This window comes from Diospyros lotus, chromosome 2 (genome assembly GCF_014633365.1).
Source record: "Diospyros lotus cultivar Yz01 chromosome 2, ASM1463336v1, whole genome shotgun sequence".
Classification (NCBI taxonomy): Eukaryota; Viridiplantae; Streptophyta; class Magnoliopsida; order Ericales; family Ebenaceae; genus Diospyros; species Diospyros lotus.
Window position 1 is genome coordinate 20,404,487 of NC_068339.1, and position 15,290 is coordinate 20,419,776.

Consider the following 15,290-nt stretch of genomic DNA (forward strand, 5'->3'; position numbering starts at 1 on the left):
TAATAACAAATATATCATATTTTGAAACATTTAATCAATCAATAAAATTATTTAAAAATTAAAAATAATATATAATAATATACTTTATTTGAAAATATAAAGCGCACTCATGCCCAGTAATGGTCAGCATTATCTATTTTTATTACATAATAAATTAATTTATAATTTAATCTAATCTTAATTTGTTCATCATACTTTGGGGGCAGTACAATTCTTTCAATTTGTTCATTGAGAAAGTTTTTAGCTAAGTTATTGATAGTGCGAAGTAATCACTGGGGGTAAAATTCTATCTTGATTTGAATTATCAGTCAAGCAATTAACAATTGAAGTGGCCTATAATTACAAGTAGAAAGACAGTTTAAGATGAACATTTCAATGTTTTAAGTTAAAAAGAATATATATTTATAATGATAGTATGCTAGGAAATGAAGGATTTAGTAGGCATTCTCTACCCAAGGGTCCTGCCTTTTATGGCCATGCGCTAACATTAGGAGGTCATGATAATGCAAGTTGAGATGTTGGGGATTGAGATGATGCTTGTTTTATTCAAGGGTTAATACATATGACTGACTTTTTAATAATTAAAAAATAAAATATTTAGTCTTTGAAGTAAAAAATGTTAAGATTTGATATTTTAATTATTAAAAAATATTATTTTTAGTGCTTACTATTACGAAATGTTAACACGTACATAAACACGCCCGTTTTGGCATGTGAGCGCTACATCAGTGAGACATATTAAATCAGGTTTAATATATAAATATATAATTTTTACTCCTTTAACAATTAAAAAAATTAGCAGATATGAAAAAAAAAAACTAAATTTGATAAAAGAAAAATGCCTAAATTTCATAAAAAAAAATATCCTAAAAATTTCAAACAAAAAGAAATAAAAATACTCAAAAAAGGACCTAAATTTCATAAAATAGAACTAAGAATATTCAAAAAAAATTGATAAGGTTTATTTTATCACTTCTTGTTTAAGACCTTATTTGACAATTTGTGAAAAAGATTTATGGATTCAATGAAGTTTTTGTTTTTGTCATTTAAATTTTTGTTATCACAGTTTTATTAGGTCTTTTTTTTATTAGATTTGGTCCTTTTAAAATATTTTAATGAAATTTTAAGAATTTTTTATGTATTTTTATGAAATTTAGGTCTTTTTTGAATATTTTTAATTTTTAAATAAAATTTAGGTATTTTTTTAATAATTTTAGGTCTTTTATAAAATTTAGATTTTTTTTTTATCAAATTTGTTCTTTTTTCATATTAGGGATTAAATTTCAAAAATTTTAATTGTTAATGGACCAAATGTCATATTTATATATTAAGTTTAATTTGATGTGTTTTGCTAACGTGACATCTTACATAATGTAGATAACGAATCTGTTTACTCTCAGTTACAGTAAAAATTTGAAATAATTATTTTTAATAATTAAGATATTAAATTTTAATATTTTATATATTAAATATAAAATATTATATTTTTTAATTATTGAAGTACACATCGTCATATTTAGAGACTTTGTAATATTCAAAGCTTTATTTGCTTATAACTCTATGTTTTATCTCCACATCCAACTTTCATGAAACATGATAGTATTTTTTTATGGCTAAAAATATATTTATGTCTCTAAATTTTTATATTTTTTTTTATGAAGTCTTAAATTTTTTGTGATTTCAAATGTATTTGTAAATTTAGGCTAAAAACATATTTATATCCCTAAACTTTTGTATTTTTTTTCTTGTGAAATTTTAATTTTTTTTATTCCAAATGTGCATTTCAATTGTACAAAATCACTCATTTAAACACTTGATTAACAAGTGATGCGCATGTGAACTGACATGACAATTTTTTGACATCTCCTCAACTCTTTATTCTTTCTCTCTGGTGTCACCTCAACTCATTTTCTCTCTAACGGCATCTCCTTAGCTCATTCTCTCTCTCCAACGCCTCTTTAACTTTCTTTCTCTTTGATTGCATCTTCTATCTCTCCGGCATCTCCTACATCTCCTGTAAAAAATGCTATCCCATACTGACCCATCTTTAATCCCACTAGTAGTTGGGTGATCATCAACTTGGACATGTCAATAACCTATCTAACTCAATTGGCCTACATGGCCCCACCAAATGAGATGTAGACGTGTAAGCACCCTCGTCCGGATATCCCAACTGTAATACCCCATATTCGTATGAGGCTGTCACGTAATTTTGATAGGTTTAGAATACCGAAAAATTAATTTTATAGCAATTTCAGGTACCGAATCAACTATAGGGAATGTCTCGGAGTGAAATTATCTAAGAAAAATTATATGGTTTTGATGAGTATTTCGAGATAAAATTTATGGTATCGAAAGAAATCGGATTGGGAACAGTTTTCGGTACAGCTAAAATACAGCTGCCATTTAGGTTGAAAACCCAAATCGTTGTAGGAGACTCCCGAAAAATCAACGAAACCCTAGGGGGGCTCCGATTTTGTGTAATGAGCAACCCTTCGATGGTCTCGAGATGAAACGACAGCCCGGTAAGGACATTGGAGCAAAATCATCTATATTGAGTAAAATTTAAGTTATTAATTATGAATTCTCAGTATTAAAATGCAAGTTTAATCGGTGTTTGAGAGCATAGTTGCAATAAGAAAATTACCTAAGTGATATTATGATAAAATTAGGGTTTAATGTATAATTTCTCTTAATTAAAAGTGTAATTTTCCTTTTGTTGGTGTATTATATAATAGCCATATATACGCATGTGCGTGGCCAGCTTCTGAGAAGCATTAATGGCCGCGATTTTGGGCTGCAATTGGATGATCATGGCAGCAGGATTTGAGGAAAATGGTTGCAGCGGGATTTAAGGAGGTTGGCAGCAAGATTTAAGGGATTATATAAATGATGTATAATATATATATATACACGATCGCGAGCGCCTATAAATTGGCAGTGACTTTGGTTGGATGAGAAGCAACAAAGCAAAGCAAAGTAAGGGAGAGCAGCAAGCAAATGGGAGAACGAGAGAAAGAGAGAGAGAGAGGTAGAGATAGAGAGAGAGATCAGAGTGAGAGAGTGGGAGATGGCCGAAAATGGCCATGGCCGAGAGCTGCATGAGCTGGCCGAGAGGAAATGAGGCCGAGAGAGAGCTAACGTGGGGGAGAAAGCTTGGCCGAGAGCTTCACCGAGAGAGTGGAAGCGATCGAGTGAGAGAAAGAGAGAGGTCGAGAGAGCTTGGAAGCCGCGGCCAGCAACGTTTCAGCGGCCATGGCAGCAACTCGAGCGGCCATAGCCGCAACGCAGCAAGCACGCAGGCAGGGGCAATCGAGGTAGCGGGTGCGCGAAGGATGCCAAAGGCCGCGGTGATGGTGCGAGCACCCGCGAAGGCGGCTCGGGCATGGAGTTGCAGGCGCGCGAGACTGTGCGAAGAAGCCGCGAGGAAGAAGAAAAAACAGAAGAAGAAGAAGAAGAAGAAAAAGGAAAAAGAGGAAATGAAGAAGAGAAGTTGCAGGTGCGTGAAGGGAAGGAGGAAGATGAACAGTAAGAAGAAAAGAGAAAAAGAAAAATAAAAAAGAAAAGGAAGAAAAAGAAAAGAAAATTGGGAAAAATGTCGAAAAGTCCTAGAAAAATCCTGAAAAATAGGAAATGAAGATGTAATGATATCCCGGAGATTTTGGCGAGAAAAGCGGCCCGACACGCGTTTCGAGAATATGGCATGCATACCGAGAAAATAGGAGGAGCTAAGTCAAGGTAAGTAAAATTTCCTAGAAAGTTTCAGAAATTATAGAATATTATTTTATGAATTTTCGTAGTGAAATATTTGAGAAAATATTTTAGAAATATTTAGTTTTGATTTATTGAGGAAATTAAGAAGAAATAGAAGGAAAATTAAAGGAAATGCTAGAAATTATGGAAAAAAAATGGGTTTTAATATTTATTTAAATAATTATGGTGATTAGGATGCTTTGAGGCTGAACTTGAAGAGACTCGTGCAAATTTTGAGGTTGACACGCAAATCGAGGCAAGGCACGAATATCGAGGTAGCCCGATAAGCTTGAAAAGGTAAGTGATACTTCTTCGAAAATGTTTTCATCATGTTGACATGCCCTGATATGTATCCATCATGTAGACTGCATACATGACTATGAAATGCATAAATACACGTTGATATCATTGATCATTCGCATTTGAGGCCGTAAGGCGTACGAACTGGCACCGCTACTTTACCAATGGTGCACTCATACACCTCGGCTTTGAAAGAAGAGGCCGCTAAAATGGTAGGTAGCATGAGGGGTGCAATTGACACCTACGAGGTAAGACATTGCATACACACATGACATAGCATTATGTACTCTTACTTAGATGATTCATCATCTAACTTGGGTTTTGCCCTTGGAATATTCAAACGTTCCAGATGGAGATTGTAGTAGATTCGAGGATAAATGCGGCATGATATGAAGAATGAAATGTATGTTATGTAGCCTATATATTTAAGTTCTGTTACTTTAAATTCTGAACGTTTTGAGAAATGTCGAAGATATAAGAATTTATTTACGATTAATGTTAAGATATCAGGTTTCGATCATTGCTTCCGCATTTGATGTGTATAGTGATTCTCTTTCGAGAATAATAGATGAGAATTCTGGGACGAAGTCGAGGAATTATGTGGTTTAGTTTTAGTATTTAAAAGAAAAAATTTTATTATCCCAGAATTGTCCCAAGTCATAACGCGCCCGAAAAAACGGGGCGTTACACCAACCACCCGGTGTATCTGAACGAAAGCGCTTACATAAGGGAAGAGAAATAGACATAAGACCAAAAATACCCTGGCATGCATACATATGAAAAATACAACAGCGGAAGCAAAACAATATACATGCATGCCCACAAGTACCTCGCTGGAACAGCAGTCACAGAGTATATATATACACATAAACCCTGTGACAATGAGTAGGAAATATAAAGGACAACCCAGCACAGTCAAAAATGAGAGTCAGAACTCCTAACAAAACATCAGAAAAGACGGGGGCAGCTAACTGTACATCCTACCGACACGGCTGGCTGCTAGGTGGCGCGGTCCTTGCCCTCGACTTTTACTTTACCCTTACCTGGAACGATGGAAAGCAAGGTGAGTCGCAAGACTCAGCAAGTTTATATGAAAATGAAGGCTATAAATGAAACAGAAAAGGAGATCACTCCAAATATAAACCCACATGTACACACAAGCCATGTGACGCAACAACGTAACAGTGCACCATAATAAAACACATACTGGTCCTTGGGGCCCACATAAAATACCTGGCACCCAAGTCCCCTACCAACCTGCCGCTGCCCTGAAAGGCAACATAGATCTCCAACAAACCTATGCGCACTGTCCCGGGTCAGTACTCCCGTCACCCGTATCTTTGTCGGTACTCCCGACAGCCGAGCCATAGGCGCTCTCGGAACGGTACTCCCGTCCGAGAACTAAATACTACCGGTAACCATGCAATGCACATAAAATGCAATGGCGTAATGAGCATCAACGTGATACAAGACGCACATACATCCAGGCATCAGGCCATGCTTCGCCCATATAGTAAATCACACACGATGCATATGCCCGTGCTGAATGCAACCTGACCAAGCTAGAATGTCCGTGATCAAGCATAACCAAATCATGATAACTCCAACATGCAAAATTATACAAACTGTAATATTCCAATTATTTGTCAAAATTAATAAAATTGGACTCTAAACAAAATTTCGACTGCACAGAATATTAATTACTAACTTGTCTACATATCTAGAATATTAACTCTGGAATTAAACGGGATTTAATCTGAATTTTGGCCCCAAAATTTCTCAAATTTTCTCCCGTGCACGCTGATTCTTTCTGTAATTTTTTTGCTGTTGAATTGCGCACAAAACACACCTTAAATCGGGCTTAAATGCAGCCAAAAATGAGTGGAGGGAAGGGCGCCACGTGGCAGCGCGTGGCCAACCGCTGGAGAGGCTATCGCCTCTTTCGAAACGACGTCATTTTGACGTCCTTGGGCGTCTGCCCACCCGCGGAATCGAACCCGCGTCCGCAACCTAGCCGCCTCGCGCGCAACCGCTCGCGCCCGCTCCAACCTTCAACCTATATATGCTTTAAGTTATATTTAAGGTGACTTTTAGCCTTTTTCGCAACTCGCGCCAGCACCCCCAAACTTCTATAAATTACACTCCCACCCCCTATATTAATTACACTAACACCCTGAACTTCCAAAAATTACACAATTTGATTTTATTTCAATTTTTTTCTAATTCCAGAAATTCCTAAAATAATTAATCAATAACCTTAATTTCTTATTTCTTTAAAATCACATAATTTAATTTTATTTAATCACCACAAATTATTTTAATATTTCTTTTAAATCAAATTATCCCAAAATTAAATTAAATTGCTATTTACGGGGCGTTACAAGACGACTCCAAAGATGGAGGAAACACAACTGGAGATGGAGAGAGAGAGAGAGAGAGAATGTGTGTGTGTGTTGGTTGAGGAGATGTTAATTTTATTGGACATATCACTTGCTAGCTAGGTATTTAAATGGGTGATTTTACACAATTTAGATATATATTTAAAATCATAAAAAGTTCATGAGTATAAATATGCTTTTAGTTTAAGTTTAGTAACATATTTAAAATAAAAAAATATTTAAAGTTTCACAAGAAAAAAATATAAAAATTTAAGGAAATAAATATAATTTTAACCATCCTTTTACCTAATATGTCCATCTATTGATGACACATAATTTATATCAACATTAATTTTATTTTAAAATCATTAAATATTCTCATATTCTTTCAATTTTCAACATTCACATAGATTCTTATGATGGAGGTTAATAGCATCTTCCCTCTCTCTTACATTTTCTTTTTACTTAAAAAAAAAAGAATGGAGAAAATATGCTTAAACATATTTTCATATTTTCAAATCTTCCCTTTAAATCCGTAAATTTAATATATTTATGAGTTAACCACCCAACTATTTGCAAATCTCAAAATTTTTGGCAAACAATCTTTGAAGGCAATTTTTAGAAAATTTCAGCATTAAAAAATATATTAAAACAATATGATTATTAATGAAATTTCTAATTCAAACCACCAATATCAGCAGCACCTACCATAAATATGTAACTCGTAAAGGAGGAGATTAAATTGCTTTAATCGCAAGCAAAGAACCCATGCTTTAAATTACAAGTATAAAATTTATAACGACGGAGGAATCTCTTGGCGAAATTTCTTCTCTCATTCATTGATAAAAGAGCTTAACATTATATAATAGAAAGCTTATTATAAATATGGATAGAATTTTAAGAAACTATATCTTTCTTCCGGTCTAAAGGGTTGTCAAATGGGGAGATTTCGGGAGTTTCAGAGATAATTTTAGTGATCGGAGTAAGAGGTGGCGGCACTTGTAAAACACTCTAATGGTGAAGTGAGTAAGGAATTGAGTAAGATATGGTGAAAAAACGCTTCGATACTATAAGAAATTTTGTGATAAAATATATTCTCACTCATTAACAAGAGAGTTATACATTATATAAAAAAATATTTTAATTATGAATAAAATTCTAATTGCAAGGGAAGTATCAATATATTCTAAATATGGACAAAATTCTAATTATATAGAAAGTATTAATTTAGGGAAAAACAAATAAAAGAAAATACAAAATTAAAGAGAGAGATTCCTTAACTAAAGCACTTTATGAATTTAGAGTAGAAAATCTAGAAATAATTTCAAGAATAGTAACAATGACACCCAACATGAAGAAGTCATTAACATCTCTTTATTACTAAATTTAATTTGATGAAAAGTAAAAATGAGTTTTGAAAATAAAAATGAATATGAATTACTATTTTTTGTATAATAAATGACAATTTTCAGATTATTTTATTTAGTTAGCTAGCAAGGAATTTGACTTTATAATTCTCAGAAAGAAAAAAAAAAAAAAGAGTTTATAATTTCATAATATTTTTTAAATTTAATATTAATAAATATGATACTACACAAAATTACCAAAACTCTGATTTTATATATCAATGCTCTCACAACATAGTAACAGCCACACAACAAAGCCAAACAAGCCTAAGCGGTGACACAAAAGCATTTTTAATGCTAGTCGTCACTTCCCTATGACAACTTTTATTTTATCCTAACTTCAGACCAGCTATAAATGTATGTGTGTGTGTGAGTGAGTGAGAGAGAGAGCGGTAGTAAGTAACATAATGTTCTTCAATAGAAGGTAACAAACTGTCTGGGTATATGCATACATAGCTACTCAAAGAGAAGCAACACAATTTCATTCAATGAAGTTTAAGCTATACATAGATGTACAAATTTGGCTAAATACATTACATTCACCAAACACCTTCCAGTCAGACAATCTCAAGATGGGTTATTCACTTCCAAAGCATTGGGAAATTTCTCCAACTCTTAACCTAACCTAACCTAACCTCACCTCACCTCACCAGTCGCCACATCCACATGAACATTGGTCTTTATGCAGAATACAATCAATGAGGCACTCTCTGCTCATATGGAGGCCATCGCATATTGCCTGATTCAGATGGTGCCAAGCGCCTACCTTGTATGAGAGTCATAAGGGTCCAGAGCTGTATCAGGAACGACCACAGGCAACTTATCTATGTACATGAACAGCCTTCGAAGGTTCTCCTCTGCAACGGTTTCCATGTCGATTATGTCCCTAGCGTCCAGGAGGACCCAGAGGTCACCTGAGTTCACCCTCTTCAGACTGTTGCGGCAGAAGGGGCACGACTGAGACCGTGTGCACCTGAAATATGTCCTAAAAGATTTCAGTTTCACATACTGAAAATATGAGGGGAATATCTTATAATCAAGCATGGCAAATAATAAGTTGGAAAGAGGGAATTCTGCAGACGTGTGAATGTTTGAGGGCAGCGACACCATCACCCTTCGCTTGGGCCAAGGGCAAAGGCTAAGGTTGTCATGTTTGAGAAATCGCGTAGAAGAAAGTTGTTCATAAAAATAGAGCCAACGATCAGGTCATGCCTAACTCCAGCGTCTGTGGTACACCACATTGACAAGGAACAGCAGCAGCAGCAGCATAGATATAGCATTATTCAGTGAGAATGCTACAAAACAGTTTTCAATTGTAACCTAGGAGCAGTTTTTTTCTTACTAAACTAAAACATGCTTTGCAGTTTGACGTCTGGAAATCTCTAGATCCCACAAATCAAGAGATATTGGTAACAATCCATAACTTTCTTCTATTAACTAAACATGTTCCAATACTATAACAACCAGAGCCTTAATCCCAATAGGTGCGGTTGACTGAAACTCATTCAAGTACTTGCCTTTTTAAAAACATCACGGGTAAGTTATTTCTTTCCAGTTAAAAGGAAAAGAAAACTGATAGAACATCAAATCACCATTTTAGTTTTTTATTTTTTTGGAAAAGCTAAAAGAGATACCAAATTCAAAGAAAAATAAATCAACTCCACATACAGTTCAGATCAGAACAAATACAATTTGATCTGGTTCAACAGTCATACAAATCCCTTCACTGTGTAGATGGAATATTGCCAATGATAGCATTCGTCAGCAACATTTTCTGGTGCCCACATGGGGAAGGGGAACAAGTTGCTAACAGCCTAGCTTTCTTGGGGTTTTAAAGTGTTTTCAAACTGCTCCGCTTCCTGTTCCCCTGCACCTGTCTTTCTTTTGTTGTTTTTTTTTTTTTTTTTCCCCTAGGAAGATTCTTCTTCCCTTCCCCCTTCTTGGTATTTATTTGTTCACAAATTATGTAAAAAGGTAAGAAAGGGACAAGCGTCCTAGCATGGGAGTATAGAAAGGAAAACCATATATCATTAGTAAGAAGAGAACCCCCCTTAACTTGAAAAAAACTTTTTTTCTTCATACACAGTTTGAACGTCTACAAGGTAGCACCCAAAACACCATTAGATAGCAAACACTGGTAAAATACTTTTCAAAGAACACCTGAATGGACCATCACCACCTTCTAGACATTAATCTACCTTTGAGTCGGAACAAACCAACTAATTCACATAATGGGAAAGATACATCATCAACTGCAATTACCTTGCCCATCTATTGCATTTGCATTTTGCCTTGCCTGGTCACCATATGCATCTAACATGCAACCATTATTCAATATTACAGATAAAACAAGACTTAAAATGGGTAACATAAAAAGGTGAGACAAATAGCAGTTTTGGAGACCAATGTAATATAATTGGTAGGATTAATTATTTTCCAACTATTCGGAGTGGGTCATATGTATAGATCTAGTCAATTGCAGCATCTCTAAGACAAAAATGATGAGGACTTAACAGAGGATAGGGAAGACACTTGTTCCTCTCACAACCACTCTTACCAAGCTTATAGCTCCATAATATGTCTTTTTTCACATTAATATTTCTGTGACTAACATCTTCTTATTCAAAATCCACCATCTCAAATATTTGAGGATCCTAATATACACTATAGATAATCTCTCTTCTTCTCCCCATACCTTTCCATCAGATTCCTTAATAGACTAGTCAATTATATTGTTGGCCTCTAAGGTAAATCAAAATTATTTTTTTTATATCTGACTTAATTAAATGTTTATTTACAAAAATATCTATAAAATATTACCAATAAGACCAAAATGATTCCGTCATAAAAAGGGGTGTCCCCTGTGCAGAGGCTTCCCTCTATACGAGGGTCGAGGGAGGATACAATTTATATGCAACCCTGCCCTTGTTTTTTTTTTTTTTTTTTTAAAATAGATTGTTTCCACAACTCAAACCCATGACCTTCCGATTACACAAGAGCAACCCTCTAAACTAAACTATGCAAACATAGGTTCCAATAGGGGGAAAAAAAAGAGCATGGGATTTTGAGGGCTAAACCAGATGAGGATATGGGTTGGGCGCTGGGCAAAGTTTCCAATAGAGTAGATTTCAGGCTGACCTCTTGATAAACAACACATTGCCATCCCTAAGTAAGAACATAATGGGAATGCATCACATATTGTAAAATTTTTCACTGCATTCAATTATTTACTTTTTCTTTCTTTCATTTTTCTTTTTCTTTTTTTCTTTTTTGCTAACTACATTCAATTATTTACTTTACTTCCGACCATTTTTATTCTATAGAAGTTTGCCAAGTGGCATGATTTAATAGATTAGCGTAAATAGATTAATAAAGAATGTTTAGCCAAAAAAAAGAAAAGACAAGAGAAAGAGGTTATCGTGATTATTATCCTACAATTTAAATTTACCCAATAGTTAAAGACACAAAAGAAAACCATGCAAAGAAGATAAAAGTAAAAGAAATGAGGTGACTAGTTTCCTGATTTTATCTATCCTTTTTTATTTTTCTGGCTGGTGAGAGAGCTATGGGTATGATTGAGAAGAATCAAGAATGGCAAAGACAAAGCATTACCGCTAATAATGGCAAAACAGAAAATATACAACTGTTTTGAACAAATATAGGACCATCACTTGAATAATGGCCTACTTTCAAATTCGAAATGCACATCAGATAGATAAATAAATAGATTTGGGGCTTGGGAGAGAGAGAGAGAGTACCACTGGCGGTAGCATTTCAAGCACATGGCATGGTTACAGTTGGGCAAGACAATCTTACTATTCATCTCCATGCAAATTCCACATTCTTCCTCTCTTTCAATGTCTATATCTGAATATTGTTTGCGTTCTTCATCATCTTTCCTTCTGTACCTTTCCATGCATAATGCCTTTTGCCTCTTATCTTCTTTGTCAGTAACACCTCTTTGAAGTTGTAGTAAAGAGGGATAAATAACCGCTGGCCAGGAAAAATTCAGATATCAACAAGTAGACAGAGACTTCAGGATGCTAACTTTAAGAAACATGGCTTCAAACTAACACAGGATTCAGAAACTTACCATAGAATTCTCTTATGCTAGCTTTCCTTTCATGGGTAGACATAGTTGTGGTGCCATCATCGTAAACCTGGAGCACGAGGTAGGTCAACAATGTCCATCATCAAGGAGCATTCAAAAATTGAGAAAACCTTACTACACAAAGCAACCTTGTAAATCAGGATTCTCAGTAGCCCAAGTGCGCCAGCAAGGTTACAGTCCGTCCACTGTACTAGGAAAAGGAACAGGTGTGCAGCCGGACTATAAGACATTCTCATTTGGAGGCAAGCACCGCCATAACCCCTGGGAAAATCAGACGCCCTGCAACTTGCAAGAAAGAAAAAACAAAAACTTTAGCAGGAATATCTAGTGTGATACAGTATCAACTTGGCAAGTCAACTATGAATCAAATGAAGAAAATGCACAAACAGAGCTATACAGATATTCTATAACTGTAAACATGACAGTGCACCAGCTTAAAATGTAGAGGTGCTCTGATTATCAGTGGCGATATAGTTATTTCTCCAATCAACCTGATTATAGCATCCCTTTCCTCTTTCCACACCATCCAAATTTTTTTTCACAAAAACAGTAGTTCAAAGCCAAAAAGCATGACTTTTATGCTAGCACCTATACTTTGTCACAACCTATTTCCAACTGCAACTAGGTAGCCAAATGCAATGTTGCTGACTTGATTAGCCGCAACTCTATAATCAAAACCTAATACAAGTAACTGAAAATACTCATTTTGGGATTTCAGGGAACTAGTGAAGTCGCTTATCAGAATGAAAAAGGAAGCAACACCTTCGGTTTAAACAGGAGAATTATTTTGTGCCTCTAAGGCACCACCTCAGCGGAACACCTTAGTGCCCCAAAACAATGAGATGTTGCCACATTAGTGATAAAGTTAAATTTGTAAATAATCACGTGAATTCTTTTAAAGTATACGCGAATTTAACCTTATTGCTAACACATTGCAACACCTCATTGAATTGAGGCACTAAGGCCTTTTGCCGACGTGGCACCTTGGAGGCATAAAATAATTTCTCTCCAAACAGAGACGGGCAAGGTAATATAATAATGCCTCAATCTACCTTAAAAGCATTACAATGGGAATTTCAACCATATCATCGAATGTAGTAGTAGTAGAAACAATAATAATAATGAGCGGCTCAGCAGAAATATTTCATCCCCGAATCCATTGAGGTAAAGGACCCGGCATAATCACTGCTCAAAAACGATACCCAGAACAATTAACTAATATCTTTCCAAATAAATTTGGAAGTGAAGAACTCTCAAACAGATGCAACGAGCCAGATAATTCAAAACAAACCCACTTACCTAAGCCGGTAAGAGAGAGAAAATCCTATAAATATGACAATTAATGATTAACTCGGAGCAGAAACAGAACCCTCAAACCATATGCACATAAGGCTAACTAAAATTAAAATAGAGTTTCGGAGCAGAAACAAAGCCCCGGCAGCTTGATTCAGGCACAAGAACAATAACAAAATAGAACATAGACAATAGAAAAGAAAAAGCAACACCGACAAACCAAAATGGTCCAAGACCCGGGAATCGATTTAGAGAGAGAAAGAAAGCTTTACTGACAGGGTATTGGCGTGCTGAATATCGGCTTCAAGACCTTTCAGAGAATCCTTGAACGACTTTCTCATGGACCCAACGTACATCCCTCCTCCTCTTCTTCCCCCTCCTCCTCCTCGTTTTTCTTTTCGTTTCGCAAACACCCAGAACTTTCCCTAGAAACAAACAACACACAGCATTGAACGATCACTCCCTATCTCTCTCGGCTCTTGCTCTCAGACTCCAAAACCTAATCAATTTTCATCCAAACTGCGAAAAACCCTCACTCACTCACACAGTCTCTCTCTCGAGTTGAATTGCTTGTGGGCTCGGCGTCCTTCTATTCCATTTTGTTCGAAAGACGATTTCTACAGAACAGACCGACGTGGCCGATTGGAACGGCCACGTGGGCCGTAGTGGTGCCCCGCACTCGTCCAAATGACTAAGTTTACTTATCCCTTCTCAATATTATATTATAAGAAAATATTATTAATACACCTTTATGTATACCTTGGACTACGTATCAATGACAAAAATATCCCTCTAAGGCGCATAGAGGCGCGTGAGACGCATGAAAAGGCACAGGGTATTTTTGTCATTGATACACCTTGTGTAGCCCAAGATGTACAAAAATGATGTACATGTAGCATGACTCTATATTATAATATTGAATCATGCTAGATGTACATCTATTTTATACATTTTGGGCTACATAAGGGGGTATTATGACCAAAATACCTGCGCCTCACATGCACCTCACGCGCCTCTATACGTCTCATGAAGGATTTTTTTGTCATAATACCCCCTTATGTAACTCAAGATGTACAAAATAGATATACTAATAGCATTTTCCTATAATATTTGAGATGATGATCACCTCCATTGCTCGTTTTCTTAATTTTGATAAAAAAAAATAATAAATAAATTATAAATGTGAGAATTTATTTTAATACGCAAGATAAAAATTAAACTCACGACCTATCAATACGAACCCAACATATCACTTATTGACCACTCGACTTATACTCTTGAATCTATATTATAATACTTTCTTCTTATACTATTGTTCAAATTACATTTTCATTGTAATACCACCAGTTTATGGATTAGTATGATATACAAGTACCCCAAAATTATATATATCAGTTTATTCTTTTGATGATGATAGGAAACGAATAAAATGTTTTAAATGATAATTTATTTTAAATGGTGGTATTTAATTTTTTTAAATAAATTGTAATTAATCACGAACTTTAATATAATCATAAAATTATTTTTAAGTTTAATAATTGTATTGTTAAGTGATAATTGTGTTGAAAGATTAAGATTGATGGAACGTTAATTGTCAAATGAATCAATTTAATTGCCTTAAATGTACCTAAAGTTATGGGTAATTGGGCATCTAATGATTAAATGAATCAATTTAATTGCCTTAAATTTACCCAATGTACCTAAAGCTATGGGTAATTGGGCATCTAATGATCAAACGAATCATCTTAAAGCTCATCTAGTATGCCTAATTAAGATATTAATCATGGGTTTTTGGCATTGGTTGTTTAATTCTTAGTTTTATAATTTATAACGTAAAATATAAAATAATGTTTTGATTACTTGGCTTCAGTTTAAAATTTTTTAAAAACTTTTTAAAAGATTAAACAACAAATTATGTTTATATAATTATTATTTTATTATTCCCATCTCCTAATGGTTGATAATAGCTCTAGACATCATAAAATTTAGAAATCATTATTTGTCTAATATCTTCGGTTGTCAACAACAACAAGAGTAATAGCTTAATAG

The 15,290-nt window shown here is 34.8% G+C and overlaps 1 protein-coding gene across 2 annotated transcripts; it reads right to left on the reverse strand.

The window, feature by feature from the left end:
• Positions 1-8,239: 8,239 nt before the first annotated feature.
• LOC127793799 (E3 ubiquitin-protein ligase AIRP2-like) lies at positions 8,240-13,838 on the reverse strand. Of its 2 annotated transcripts, none has more exons than XM_052324531.1 (5): positions 13,518-13,838; positions 12,077-12,233; positions 11,931-11,997; positions 11,596-11,830; positions 8,240-8,810 (listed from the first exon to the last, which is right to left on the reverse strand). In XM_052324531.1, the coding sequence occupies exons 1-5, from the start codon at positions 13,595-13,597 to the stop codon at positions 8,600-8,602; spliced, it is 750 nt and encodes a 249-aa protein (XP_052180491.1). In that variant the 5' UTR covers positions 13,598-13,838; the 3' UTR covers positions 8,240-8,599. The 2 variants fall into 2 exon arrangements, with proteins under 2 accessions (XP_052180491.1, XP_052180492.1); XM_052324532.1 differs by having other exon boundaries at positions 12,077-12,227; positions 13,518-13,835.
• Positions 13,839-15,290: the final 1,452 nt, after the last annotated feature.